Source organism: Embiotoca jacksoni, unplaced genomic scaffold (assembly GCF_022577435.1).
Source record: "Embiotoca jacksoni isolate LCO1_2020_lvr unplaced genomic scaffold, fEmbJac1.0.p SCAF_39, whole genome shotgun sequence".
In the NCBI taxonomy this organism is placed as follows: Eukaryota; Metazoa; Chordata; class Actinopteri; family Embiotocidae; genus Embiotoca; species Embiotoca jacksoni.
Window position 1 is genome coordinate 2,162,257 of NW_027185391.1, and position 15,209 is coordinate 2,177,465.

Sequence of the window (15,209 nt, forward strand, 5' to 3'; positions counted from 1 at the left end):
TTTGCAAATTGGACAAAAATTTCCAGTTGAGAAACAAAAAAGGTCTTCAGTGAAATATCCGTCTCAGCCAGCCAGAGGGGCGTGTCCCTGTGTGTTTGATTGACAGCAGCTGGCAGGCTACCGGAGTGCCGGTGTTACACAGTAGGGAACGAGAGCCAAAGTAAACACACTTGCACTGTCTACATGGCCTGGCAGACAGCATATTGTTAGTGGTGTAAGAAGCAGAGCAGCATCTGACCAACCCAGTGACATTTGGAGCATCATTTACAGCCTGCTACTGAGCCACCTCGTTTAGAGGAACGCATTTTTACCCTCTGAATGTTTATCGTGTGGCTCGTTCAACAAGTTAAAGTGCAGACAAGGTGTGTTAGATAACACACAAGCAGCAAAGTTTTTGTCCCCAGCCTGTGACTCCACTGGTGTATAGAAGCTGCTGTGTGGCTCACGGAAACCGTCTCCTCTGCTGGTGATCATCAGAAAAAGATCCGTGGATGTCGGAGTGCTCCAATTTCAAATAAATTCAGAACTAGGAAATGTTGAAATTGATGCAACAATTAACTTTGTTTTTGTACGACAGTCAGCTCAATCCAACAGTAGGCTGGCAGCCTCTGAGAATCACAGCGAGTTGTACTGCCTCATTTACGTGCACATTTATTCAGCAAAAATCAAATCAGATGGTGAATTCTCCGTGCGACACCTTAGGTGTTAAGTACAAAGTTTCTATTATGTATTGTTCTTGAGTGAGCATGTTTATAATACAATGTCCACAGTCACAGACTAACAGATGCCATCATAATGATGTTATTGTAATTTTTGCAAAGCCTCACATTTTCTTTTTATCAGTATGTCAACTTTTCCAACTCAGACAAATAACAACATGTTTGCAAATCTTTATTTTTGCCAACTTCTCTTATTTCCCCTTTAGGCTTTGAGCATGTTGACTACTCAGCGTCACTACATGATAGGACCATGGAGCCACTGTTACAAGCTGAATTTCTTTCTTAAACACTCTTAATATATCATCATAAATTACATTACATTTAGTTATTAAAGATGTGGTCGTTTTTCCTTTTCTATTTCAGATGTTTCCCTGCATAGCTGCTGAACTGTGCTGCAAAATGAAAGCCGCTACCCGTCCTATTCAGTGCGACATATTGTTTAGTGTTTCAGGTATCGAAAAAGCATCAGATAGCAGCTGATTGAATATGAAGAAAAAACATTTTGTGTAAAAGAAGTCATGTTGGTTACATTAAATAAACGTGTGCGCAAGTAAGATAAATGATTACATACAGATGTATACTGTGTGTGTCTGTGCACTTCTGCTGGCTGTGTCTTAAAATACTAAAAAACATTTTTACAATATTGAGAAAGTTTTTTAGAAAACGTGAACACATTGAAAACAGCTCTTAAACACTGACACAACATTTTAAAAACACTGAAGCAACTTGTTAAAACAATTAAAATGTTTAAAACTGCATTCCAACAAATGTTTTTTTTCCATCACTCTGTGTGTGTGTGTGTGTGTGTGTGTCCATTCCTAGTAGACCCAAAGGCTGCATAGTACAAGACTAAATCCAAACTTAGTACATAGCTGGCCCTCGGGCGTTTCATACGCTTTTAATCTGAAAAGAGGGTTTTTAATTTGAAACACGTTTATAGGTCTGGCCCTGCTGTTGCTGTCAAGCCAAAAAAACCTTTCCATTGGCAAACCAGCAGGGTGCTCTTATTGTTAAGCAACAACAGAAACTATCCTGTGGCGGACCAGTGCTCAGCAGGTCTGATGTGATGACACCACCTCACCTTCCACTAACGTTTAATAATCACAGTTGTTCTTTATCCGTCTGACACGGTACCTTTGTAACAATAGATTCAGGTGGGCTGGTATTCTTGCATACAGCGCTCCGTTAGGATTTTTCCGGCCCGCACATTTGACATCTATTTTCAGTGCGAGTATTAGAGCGCTGAAATCACTAACAGGACGGTGAAGGCTCAGTGAGGTTTCCAGAGCCTTGGCAGCAAAGACACACTGACTTCAGAGGCTTCCCACCACCGATTGAGGGCAGGCCAGCAGTAATCGTAGACTGACTTCAACATTAGGATGAGGCACCAAGGAGCACTCTTTAATTTTAATGATATAGCACCACTTAAAATGCCCACAGCCCAAAACTGCATTAGGATGTGCCTTACACAATTTAATTTTTAGTGCTGACCTTAGACGCCAAAATCAAGTTAACCAAAGAGTTTTCTTTCAGGAAATACATTGTAGAATTTTACTGAGAAGACAATTCAGAGGACTCACAAAGGAAATATGTGTAATAGTACATGGAGGTACTTGAAGATAAATCTAATGTTCAAAAATAAGCTGCGGGAGCATTTGAGGGTTCATGTGGAGAGACGAGGAGAAAACAGCTGAGCTTCTGTCTCGCTCGGTGCAGGTTGAGGATGGATGTGGAAGAGATGTGGCCCTTAAAAGAACCGTCTGACATTTCTCATTAGTGACACAAATAAAAGATACATAATGTGCTCATTGCTGAACAACCATTCCAGTTATTGATCAGTTCAGGGTGGTTTTATGGAAAATGAAGTCTTTATTTGTACAGTTAATGAGGAAAATGTGAAACACTTTCCCCTTTACAGAGATAGAACAGCCCACACTGTTTCTTCTCCTGAATATGTTTTGGATCAACTAACCTCCAAATATTTGAATAGTCCAGCAACATGATTTTTAATACAACATTAAAGTGGGCCAAGCTTCCTCCACAAAGTATGCACGGACGTTCATCACAGTCAAGGTCTCCGTGATCAGTGACACAAGCAGCGAGCTGCTGGCTGGAGCTGCTGATTTACTCCCATCGGACACTCGCTGTATTTTCACCAAGTGCACAACCCTTTCGTTCAATCTAATCTGGTATTCAGTATGCTGGCTGCCATTTTGAAGTAAAACCAAAGTATGATTTTGACGAACAGTAGTAAATTATCATCTTATTATTATTATTATTATCTCATAAAACATCATTTTAAGAAAGACAGTTTGAATATGCCGCATGTGATTCATTGGAAGTAGTTGACATTACGGCGGGTTGAAGATACTCACTGATATGAGGCACTGGCAGAATGCGAGCAGCTCGCACAGGACCGTGACGCACTGAGAACAGCTCCTGGGCTTCACCTGCCAACTGAAAGAAATGGTGAGTTAGAGATCATGTAAAGCTCACAAACTGTTATCATTACAAGTCAAGCCACTTATTTGATGCCGTCTACCACACGACCTTCTGCAGGCAGAGCTGTTGCTTTTTAAGGGAACCTTTCTGGTCTTCTGCTGTCTGATGGTGTGATGTAGACAGTGTCTCCAAACACCTCTTTTATTTTCTAGTAATAAATCATTTCTCCTCGGGACAAGTCAGTCATGGAGGTTATAGGTCTCAGGATATTTCTGAGAAACAAGGCACAACGACAAATCATTATTTTCTCACACTTTAAGAAAAGCGATCTTTTCTAACAGTGTGAAAATGTTTTTTCTCAGACAGTGACGGGGTGAGGCAGGGAGGGAGGACGGGGAACATCAACATGGCGGTCTGGTGGTTAAAGTTCCAGCCAAACCAGAATAGGCACAGAATAAAAGGCCCAGTGGCATCGCATTGCAAACGAGCTGATTCCACTTACAGTGACAGAGCCAAGGAGGAAAGGTTGAGGATGTGAGAGCCAAAGATGTCTCTGTCCCAGTCTGGCTGTAAGCAGCAGAAACTCTATTCCCAGTGTTTCCAACCGGTCTGAAAATCCCCAAATCATCTTCTATTTTTGGACTCCATGAACATAAAAGCATAACTGAATGTTTCAAATCATTAACCTTTGGTCTCTCCACAGACTAAACTTTAAATGGTGTCCATCATGCTCAGCAGGTTTTGGACCAGATTCTGTAAATCATGTTTTGGCTGTACACACTTTTCATCCTCCATTTCTGTAACCGACTGTCTCCACTTCCCAAAATGTGCTTTGACCACTCCACGATCTCTTTGCTGACAGGGTAAGTAGAGAAATGCTGACCATATGACCACTTCCACGTCTCGGCGGCCACACCCACCTCTCAAAACATCCACCGTGTTTGTAATGCTGGTGAAGAAATGTCACCAAATTCAGTGTGTGAATATATGGGTCGGGGTACGCTCCGTGTTGTCAGTTGTTGGGTTGTACTGGGCGTAGACCTGGGGTGAGTTTAGAAACTACTGGAGCAGCTTTAACCAATCAGTATGCATCAGAACCAGGCAAAGACTGCACCAACGGCGAAACTATATTTAAAAAAACAAATGCTTGACTTCAACGTCATCGCACTTAACCACCAGCATAGTCGATGATTGGTCCGCCTTCAGGGTGGCTGAGCACATGTTACAGAGGAGACTGAAGCGGTGAGCTAGGCTAAGAGAAAGGGGCATTTTGGCCTTTTAAAAGAAGTACATTTAAATATTTGTAAAGGACTATGAAGCCCGGGGTGTCCAGAAAATGACCCGGCCCTCTGATTGTGATATACAACAATACTATAGTCCATCGTTCACACTTTGTTTGGTAAATTTATGACTGTTAGCAACCTGGGGCAGTTTGTATACTACAATGGAAAACATACACATGGTGGAAATTTTGTAAACAGACTCCTGTATCTTTAGACTAAATATATTCACCAATGAATCCATGCATCAGGTTGGTAGCGACACATCCTGTGTTATCTCCATTTCTTTCAGTTAAGAATTCAACTCCAGTTTTCCCCAAACTGGCCGTCATAAACATGTTATTACAGGATTTTTTTTTTTAAATAAAGATAGTTTGGATGAATCATAGAGGGCAATGTTGTACTTTCCAGTTTGACATGATGGTGGCAGTGTAGTCCCACTTTTCCAATATTGAAACCCAGACACATTAATACAGAAGTGCGTCTGTTTGGCTTCTCGTCCCAGAAACATAATGGCGCTGCAGCTTGTTCCAAGTTTACTGCAGAACAGCATTCTGTTGGCTATTGGAGGTTTTGATGATGTCAGCTCTGCAGATGAAGATGTACCTGAGGCTGCTGATGATAATAATGATGAGGAGTTCACCATTTATGAGTCACATGATGTAAAAACAAAACCAGAGCATTCAAATTTTAGCAGTCAAAACATGTCCAATGAGCCTCCCAAGAGAAATTTGGACTGATGAAGTGTTCTCATAGAGCTGCTTCAGCTGCTTCTATCAACACATGCAGTTTTTCTGGACACATTTCTAACTTGTTCCGCCAGAAGATCTCACAAACGCACACCCTCCAAGAAAACATTGGCCTTTAGCTACTGTGGCGACGCCAGCACAAAAGGAAAGAGGTGATGGAAGTCTTTAGTTTGTCCTGAATCAGAACATCCACCATATGTCCTTCCACACTCAACAGAAAACCCGTGGAGCGGTGTGCAGTAACAACACTGCAACAACTACAAGCACATGACCATGGTACTGTGCTGACAAATTTTGAGTTGGTATGTGTCACTGGAGGAGACGTTGGGGTGGACAGTGTGCAAGATAAACATGAAATATATCACCTTACAATAAGAAATATTCATTTAAAAAAATTCAAACATTTTAAATAACTAAATTTCAGCAATTCTTTTTTTTTTTTTACTAAACTGTGTAAAGGCTACCTGCATTATGATTAAATATAAAGCTTAATCTCTCTCGGTATCATATTGTGTTAGAAAAATGACCAATGCATATGAATGCTTTTATGTCAACAAATAAATATGAATGAAGACATCTGCACCCAGAATTATAAATCACAGGAAATTAAATGACAAGTAACTGAAAAAATGAAAAGGCCATATGATTAAAAGATGTTAAAGATGACACAACCTCAGTGTCTCAACATCCCGGGCGTTTTATTTCACTTCATTTTTCACCCATTTGATCTATAAGTATCTAAAAACACATTTTGGTTGGTTCCAAAAAATATTGAAGCTTCAGCTACCCTGAAGCTACCCAGACTAGCCAATTATTTATGAGAAAAATCCCCCAATCTACAGTGGGTACAGAAAGTATTCAGACCCCTTTAAATTTTTCACTCTTTGTTTCATTGCAGCCATTTGCTAAAATCAAAAAAGTTCATTTTATTTCTCATTAATGTACACTCAGCACCCCATCTTGACAGAAAAAAATAGAAATGTAGAAATTTGTGCAAATTTATTAAAAAAGAAAAACTGAAATATCACATGGTCATAAGTATTCAGACCCTTTGCTGTGACACTCATATTTAACTCACATGCTGTCCATTTCTTCTGATCCTCCTTGAGATGGTTCTACTCCTTCATTGGAGTCCAGCTGTGTTTAATTAAACTGATTGGACTTGATTAGGAAAGGCACACACCTGTCTATATAAGACCTTACAGCTCACAGTGCATGTCAGAGCAAATGAGAATCATGAGGTCGAAGGAACTGTCCAAGGAGCTCAGAGACAGAATTGTGGCAAGGCACAGATCTGGCCAAGGTTACAAAATAATTTCTGCAGCACTCAAGGTTCCTAAGAGCACAGTGGCCTCCATAATCCTTAAATGGAAGAAGTTTGGGACGACCAGAACTCTTCCGAGACCTGGCCGTCCAGACAAACTGAGCAATCGTGGGAGAAGAGCCTTGGTGAGAGAGGTAAAGAAGAACCCAAAGATCACTGTGGCTGAGCTCCAGAGATGCAGTAGGGAGATGGGAGAAAGTTCCACAAAGTCAACTATCACTGCAGCCCTCCACCAGTCGGGGCTTTATGGCAGAGTGGCCCGACGGAAGCCTCTCCTCAGTGCAAGACATATGAAAGCCCGCATAGAGTTTGCCAAAAAACACATGAAGGACTCCCAGACTATGAGAAATAAGATTCTCTGGTCTGATGAGACCAAGATTGAACTTTTTGGCGTTAATTCTAAGCGGTATGTGTGGAGAAAACCAGGCACTGCTCATCACCTGCCCAATACAATCCCAACAGTGAAACATGGTGGTGGCAGCATCATGCTATGGGGGTGTTTTTCAGCTGCAGGGACAGGACGACCGGTTGCAATTGAAGGAAAGATGAATGCGGCCAAGTACAGAGATATCCTGGAAGAAAACCTCTTCCAGAGTGCTCTGGACCTCAGACTGGGCCGAAGGTTCACTTTCCAACAAGACAATGACCCTAAGCACACAGCTAAAATAACAAAGGAGTGGCTTCGGAACAACTCGGTGACCATTCTTGACTGGCCCAGCCAGAGCCCTGACCTAAACCCAATTGAGCATCTCTGGAGAGACCTGAAAATGGCTGTCCACCAACGTTCACCATCCAACCTGACGGAACTGGAGAGGATCTGCAAGGAAGAATGGCAGAGGATCCCCAAATCCAGGTGTGAAAAGCTTGTTGCATCATTCCCAAGAAGACTCATGGCTGTACGAGCTCAAAAGGGTGCTTCTACTCAATACTGAGCAAAGGGTCTGAATACTTATGACCATGTGATATTTCAGTTTTTCTTTTTTAATAAATTTGCACAAATTTCTACATTTCAGTTTTTTTCTGTCAAGATGGGGTGCTGAGTGTACATTAATGAGAAATAAAATGAACTTTTTTGATTTTAGCAAATGGCTGCAATGAAACAAAGAGTGAAAAATTTAAAGGGGTCTGAATACTTTCCGTACCCACTGTACATAAAAATGAGATGAAAATTATGAGCTACATTGTTAGTGTTTATTTTCCAGTAGATCTCAACATTCAAAGGTTTGTGACTATGTGTTTTTTGGGGTTTTTTTTCTAATTCTAAAACTTGTGTTCATCATCTGACTTTACTGATCCAACAAGTGCATTCCAGCACAGACATGGAACTACATTCAGGGATAAACACTAAATGTTGCCCTATTAAGAGCAGATTTTAAGGTTTGCTGCATTACTGGTCTTTATTACAGAGGAAACACAACCACAGTGCAAAGCGCTTTAATGGATATGAGTGTGTGTGTGTGTGTGTGTGCATGTGTGCGTGTGCTTCAGGCTTCATGTTCATATGTGATGCCAGTATATTAGGTCAATGGCCTGTGAGGCTCACGGTCGTGTCTGCCGTGTATAATGGCACATTGTTCTAAGCGCAGAATGCCCCACTTTGCTTCTTCTTTTATACGTTAAATTACAGTGAAACGTGCATTATCACTTAAATAGTGCTTTAATCTGTTTGTTTAAAGTATTTAAACCCATCTGAGGGGATGATCGCTCTTTTGTGCAATTAGTAGCCTTTTCAAAGTGGCGGATTTGGAGCTGTGTTTTTATTCAGAGTGCTTGAGGCCCAGCAGTGGTAGATTAACACTGGAGACACGAGCAGGTTATACGAGCACTGATAGCAGGAATAAAAGGAGGCTGGCAACAGGGTGGGATTCCTGTACAGGCAAATGGACCTGCGGGGGTGAATAATGGAATTTGCTGGATTAAAAAGAGAAGAGGGGAGGGCCGGAGGTTAATGCGCCGGGTTATTGTGCATTACCCCACTGCTCATCCTCGCCTTACACGGCTCTGTGTGACATCCACTGCCATCAACAACATTCCCGGCATTACATTAGTGGCCCGACATATATGCAATATGCCAAATTGCTTTTCCAAAGTTGTTTTCCCTGCATACAGTTATTCATTATATTCACTTCATTTGTGGCTCAGATGGGTTTTTTGTGGAATCACAGTGTCTGCTCTTCTGTTTTAATCTCTCAAATGTAATGCCATAAGCTGTGAACAGATATCTGGGCCATATTCATAAGTGGATACACTCACCAACACAGTGCTGGACATATTGGAGGTTTGAAGGGAGCAGGTGCTTCAGGAATCGACAGTAAAAGGTGCGTGATCGTGGATTTCCATAACAAGCAGCACTAAAATCATAACGGCGCACACACTGCTGCACAGTGCTGCAGCAAAATAAACTGAAATCAACATTTTCTGGTCTGGTTACAGATGATCGGCTGTGACTCAGTAAATCTGTCAAACCTGCACTTCAGTGTCTGCATTACAGAAACTTCCAATCTCCACTCAAATATGAGCATCTCTCAAACATGCACAGCTCCAGGTGCCCAACACATCGCTGACACTTGTGCAGACATCTTTCTTCCATTTGGACTCAACACTTTCGTAGACAGACAATTAGTCCACGGCCGGCTGCCTCTTATCAGGCTGCGGAGGGTGACACCTCTCCAGCGTGAGGCGACAGTAATCTGCATCGCCTAAACACCTCTGTCAGCATCCATACAGCCAGTCAGAGTCTCCATCTCAAGAGTGTGTGAAAGCGTGCATGTACACGTGTATGCTCGTACTCTGCGGGGCCATTACAGAGGGTGTTGGTTTAGCAACTGTCACAAACACTTCACAGCCACTCAAGAAGTAGAGACTGAGGCACCGTCGGTGCTTACTTAAAACCCTGCAAAAAAACACAACCCAGAAACATCCCATAAACTCAGAAAACTGAAAGAAAAGCAATGAGGACGAGCAGCGTGTGATAACAGGTCAGTCCATGCTGTGTGAATCAGCTAAAACTGAGAGGCAGCATGTATTTTCACTGGGTGTGTGTAGTGTGGCTCAAACAGCTGGAAGCTTCGGCTCCACCATAATAACTGCAACAGAAAATCTGCCACATCACAGTGGCCAGCGTGTGTGATCACGAGCAAAGTAAGAGCGGCCTGTGGATGTTTATAAAGAGCCTGATTAAGGACTGCGGTGTGTTTAGATCTCACAGGATGTATGTGAAGTTTGCATGTTTCAGTGACAGCCTCTACATGAAAGGCGATACTCGGTGAGCGAAGCCTCCGCCGTGTTGAGGCTCATTTGTTAAGTTACAGAACTGTCAAAATCGTCTAATGATTTTCCAAAGCGGACTTTAAACAGGTTGATTTTCTGCACAAAATAACTTGACCATTCTGTGAGTTTAACATGGGCCAACCATAAGAATATGTTTGAATAGAATGAATGAATTTCACCCTGCAGCTTGCAAAACAAATACGAACCAAGTGTAGCTGTTTTTTCTTTTGCATATCTGACCTGTAAATAGCAGAGGTGATGTTAACCCAAATCCCCACTCTCACTGTATCCCAATGTATCCAAGGTCTCCATCTTGTGGCCACATTTAACATGACATCAGCAATGTGCCACAACTGAAGGACATTATACAGTATGTAGGGTAAAATAAATTCGGTTCATTTAGTGTTTTACAAAGCGGTGGACACAAGTCATTCAATCAAACAGTTAGGCAACAAATTAAATATACATAATAATATATATTAGAAATAAATATTTTTATTTGACTACTATTTTTATATGGTTAATAATTTGCACCTGCTTCATACTGTAATTATTTCTCCAACACAACAATACAATCACAATGTCACTCATAGTCTGAAAGTATTGTACCAGAATTTATGTGGGTAAAGAAGTTTGTTTATAAGTGTGAAGAGAAGGACGTTTACATCGTCTACATAAACCTTGTGAAGAAGTGTGTATGTATATTTACTGCCCAGTTCATGTTCTTGAAACAAGTCGACCCTGAAGCCAAATAACTACACGACACTAAAGAGGAAATGGATAAATGCCAGCTACTTTACACCTGTGATAGTCACAGAAACATGGAAAATAGAATAAAAGGAGCATTATGGTAGATTTGGGTGTTGAACTCTTTTTGTAATTGTGTCCATCTTGTGTCAATTATAATCTGTTGAATATCAAAAGCAGCTTTTTGATTGGCTGCATTTTCTCCCAGAGATGTATCGCCTGTCAATCACTGCTCACGGTCCATGTGAGTATTTGTTCTCCTTCCGGCTTTCTCCTCACACTTTACTCAGACAGAGGTGGACTGCAGAATAAGGTCAGTGCTGCTGCTTGAATTAAATACTGCCCATAATGCGGTCACCACTGGCACCTAGTGGACAATGAGCTGCACTGCAATCCATTTAAACAGTGATGGGGGCTGGACTAAACAGTCAGGCAGACATTAAATAGGATTCAAACATTCCTGTTTGTTCTTGGGCCTCAATGTCTGTGTGGTTTGGTAAGTTTGTACTTTACTAGTTTAGTTGTTGTTATCTTTTCTCTTTGGTTTTTGCTGTACAAGTTATGTTTTTCTAAAACTTTCAGTCTGCTCCTAAAGCACCAAAATGATTGATTAGCACTCTCTGACCTCTGTGACAGATACACAACTAAAAGGTCTTTCGACATACAAGTGCATTAGTAGACACTGACACCTCTCTGAGAAACTTGTTTAGGTTTAAACTTTGACTACAGCATGTTGTACAATTTAAAATGAGCAACATGGTTAAGATATACAGTATATTTAAGTGATCAACTTATTGGTAAAATAAGGTGGGTGTAAACTAATATCAAACCTTTATTAATGAATGTTGTAACTCTTTCTTGGGACAAGTTGTTGATGCGTGCTTGACGCTGCTGTGTTGATCACAGTGGTCTTCACATTAACTACATTTCTTTGTTGTTTTTCTATCAGCCATTTGGTTGGACAGTGGACGCGTCCTGGCAGGTCCACAGTCAGCAAAGGATTTGACCAGAGGTGACTTTTGAACCCATTAAGGACGTATTGTTTACATTATCCAATCACACAATAAATTGTAATCGACACAGTAAGTAAAAAACAAAGGTTGGTGACTATTTTTAACATAGTTCATTTCATAGTTAAAAGTGCAACATTCATACTGTATTTCATTTAAACAGGAAATCTGTTGACAATAATTAATTTTATCAGTCTAGAAACTTGTTAAAAAAAAAAAAAACTTTGTTTGTGCTGTTGACTTTTGGAGGGTCGATCAGAGCTGCACAAGAGATACATGAAAGAAGTATCGCTCTATAGTGAGCTGAAGATATTTAATCTGAATGTTTCATATCCATATGAACATATTATTGTTATAACAGAACCAGGTGAAACGAGACAGGATTACAGTTCTAGAGGTCCATTAGTTGTGTGACTTACAGACACGCTCCAGATCTGCATCCCGTCGGTGTAGCCGATCATGAGGCAGAGGGGGGGGTCGGTGGTGCCGCTGTGCATCTCCATAAACTCTGGGTTACGGGCCGTGTCTGTGCAAAGAGAATAGGAGACAGTAAAGTTTAATTGGAGCAAATGTTCGACCCTTCAACACCAGGACAGACTCAAGAAATAAACAGAACATGTGTGGTATCCCAAAACAGATTTACATCAGGCTGTCTGATTAAGTCTTCTATCATATCTTTATTTGCTATCACATACCTATTATTGATTCTGCCCTGGGTTCGATCCATATATCCATCCACCGTGTAAAACATTTTCCTATATTCTTCCTGTACTTGCAGAAAAGCTGCTGCAGTATCATTTTAGTTGAAGTTTTGTCTCAGTCTGATCTGGATCCAAATTTCATTCCACATTTACCAAATACGATCCGGTGCCATCACACTGAGCTTTTGTGCTCCTTCAGTATGAAACATACATTCAAAAGCAAAGTTCAGCTTTAATAATAACAAGATTATGAGAGTTCAGTGGCCTCAAGAGACAATCGGGTCTGATTTACTGAATGTTTGTGTGTAAAATCAGGTGCAAACTTCACACCACCTGCAAAAAATGTCCATCACATCTACTGACGACGTGCAGCGAGGACTACATCTTCCAAATGTCCAGTTTAACACACGTTGTCCATTCTGCGTGTTTTCCTGCACCATATGTAATATTGGGTGTCTACTTGAAGGTGCAAAATACTGGGAGGACACATGGAAATAGAACAATTTATCACCCGCAACGATATTTAATAAACCTGAAAGTAAAAATAGAAGTGATTGTTGTGTATTTTAGTCCTTCCTCTTATATTTGGCCACGTTTTATTATTAAGCCTTTTTTCCCCTTTTTGTTTTCCCCTCAGTATTGACTTCCTCACTGATAATCTCCTATAAAGTGTTTTGTTCTTGTTATATTTATATTTCTTAATTTCAGTAGGATCAGATTTCCTTTTCCTTTTGCGATCGCTCTGTTTTCTATTGCTGGAATCACTTTAACACACAAACACCTCATTTAAATACAGAGATTTGAATCTGACTTCAATGACGCAATCACTCAGTAAATCACCTGCAAAACGGGTGAAAAAAATGCAAACTTTTAGAAGGAACACGCAATTTAGTACCTTTATTTGCGATCTCAGTAAATCAGGCCCAAAGAATTTATATAAGCACTGTTAAATACTTAAATATATACAAATATTAAGTTTTAATAACTCTTTTATATTCAAATGTCCGGTTAGTGCATAAAATCCTTAATGATGCTGCTCCTCCACCTCTGAGGAACTTCACTCAGAGCAAACTAGTCAAGCCCAAAGATCTGCCTTTTGCACAATCTGCTTTTTCTTTTAAAGGTATTAATAAATTGAACAAACTCCTTGTCAATCTAAAAACTTGTAGTTTACCATCTTACTTAAAACTAATTTAAAAAATGTACTTTGAAACCTGACCTGTCAGCACTGATTTTAAATTTGAGAACCTGTCTTTCTGTTAAGTGTATGATGTTGTGTGAGTGTGTGAGCCTGCGGGGGTGAGTGTTGGTGGGCTGTTAGTCTATGTGTAGTAAAATGTTGTATTATTGTAGAATGGCCTATTGTTTCCTCTTTACCTCACGAGGCACAGCAGATGGAAATTAGCCAGTAGCTAAATCTGGTACAGAGCATCTCTTCTCTTTTTGGTTTTCATGTTTTCTGTACATGGTCCGTACTATAAAAAAAAAAAAAAAAACTTAAACTTAAAAAGTGTCAAATAAAGTTGTTTAATATAAGATTTAAAAGGAAAATCCCGTGTTTCCCCTTTGGTTGAGACTCCCTGCTGGACCCTGTGTGGAACCGGAGGGCTTTTCATTTGAAAAGTCTCAGCGTTCAGCCGAACTGCATTGTAACATTGATCTCTCACTAACTCACTGACAGACACTCGCTTTATTATTACTCTGATCTCTTTCTCTGTGTGTTTGATGAAGGGCGGAGCCTAACCCTGCCTGTCTCCCTTCAATCACAGAGATCGAGGGGAGACTCGTTAATCAAGCGCGTTGAAAGCTTCGCTCTCTTGGACAGGTTAGAAAATAAATGAATAAATAAAAAATGCTGCAATGGATCGCCAAATATACCCGAGCGGCCCGCGTAAGTAAGTCTATGTATGGGAAACACTGCATATTGATGGATCCTTCCATGATCTCAGAACCGGGTCGCAGGTGTTGGAGATGTGTTGGAGTCACACAGCATAACTGGAGTTTATCAATGTTTCAGCATTAACTTCTGTTCAAAGACTTACCATTGATATCAGTTTTCTCAAATCGAACCCAAATGATTTTCTCTTTTTCATCAGTGGGCGGAGCTCCAGTGTACGCCTGTAGTAGAGAGCAAAAAGAAATGGAGCAAAATATTCACAACACCAGCACATGTGAACAATAATAAACTCTACGATCTTTCTCTGAAACATCCTGAAGCGTGACGCCAAAGTGTGTATTATTTTAGCTGGAGGCTCATCACAGCTCCAACTAATCATTCAGACACCAGTTAAAGCAGCTGCTAAAATAGATGCAGATGTCAGTCAAACACGCAGCCACCTTGGGTCCACACTGCAAATTAAACTTCACAAATAGTTTGTTTTTTTGGGGGTTTTTTCAAAGATTTTTCTGCCTATTAAATTGTTTTGCAAAAGCAGAGTGGTCATTCACTTTATTTGTGATTGAATCAAGGCTGAAGACTTTTCTGTTTGCTGCCTTTCACTGAACCAGATCTGAGGATGTCTTAAATTGCACTAACTTTTATCCTATTTTTTAGCTTGATTCATGTTTTAATGACCATTTTTAACCTTTAAATCACTGTTCGTAATTGTTTTTAAAAGTCCTTTTCTTTTGCCTTATGTTTTGATGCTTATAATGATTTTACAGTGCATCCGGAAAGTATTCACAGCGCTTTTTCCACATTTTGTTGTGGGGATAGCGTTATTCCAAAATGGATTAAATTCATTTTTTCCCTCAAACTTTTACACACAATATCCCATAATGACAAAGTGAAAAAGTTTGTTTACAATTTTTGCAAATCTATTAAAAATAAAGAATGAAAATATAACGCGTACATACTGTAAGTATTCACAGTCTTTGCTCAATACTTTGTCAAAGCAGCTTTGGCAGAAATTACAGCCTCAAGTCTTTTACGATGCTACAAGCTTGGCACCTATTTCTGGGCAGTTT

At 40.3% G+C, this 15,209-nt stretch overlaps 1 protein-coding gene across 3 annotated transcripts in view; it reads right to left on the reverse strand.

The window, feature by feature from the left end:
* Nucleotides 1-15,209, reverse strand: part of bcas3 (BCAS3 microtubule associated cell migration factor) — a 358,243-nt gene that overhangs the window by 325,627 nt on the left and 17,407 nt on the right. For all 3 annotated transcript variants that reach the window (XM_069166518.1, XM_069166517.1, XM_069166519.1), the window contains exons 4-6: nt 14,285-14,360; nt 11,961-12,067; nt 3,095-3,176 (exon numbers count right to left, since the gene is read on the reverse strand). In XM_069166518.1, the coding sequence (XP_069022619.1) occupies nt 3,095-3,176; nt 11,961-12,067; nt 14,285-14,360 (265 nt within the window). The remainder of the gene's footprint in view (nt 1-3,094; nt 3,177-11,960; nt 12,068-14,284; nt 14,361-15,209) is intronic.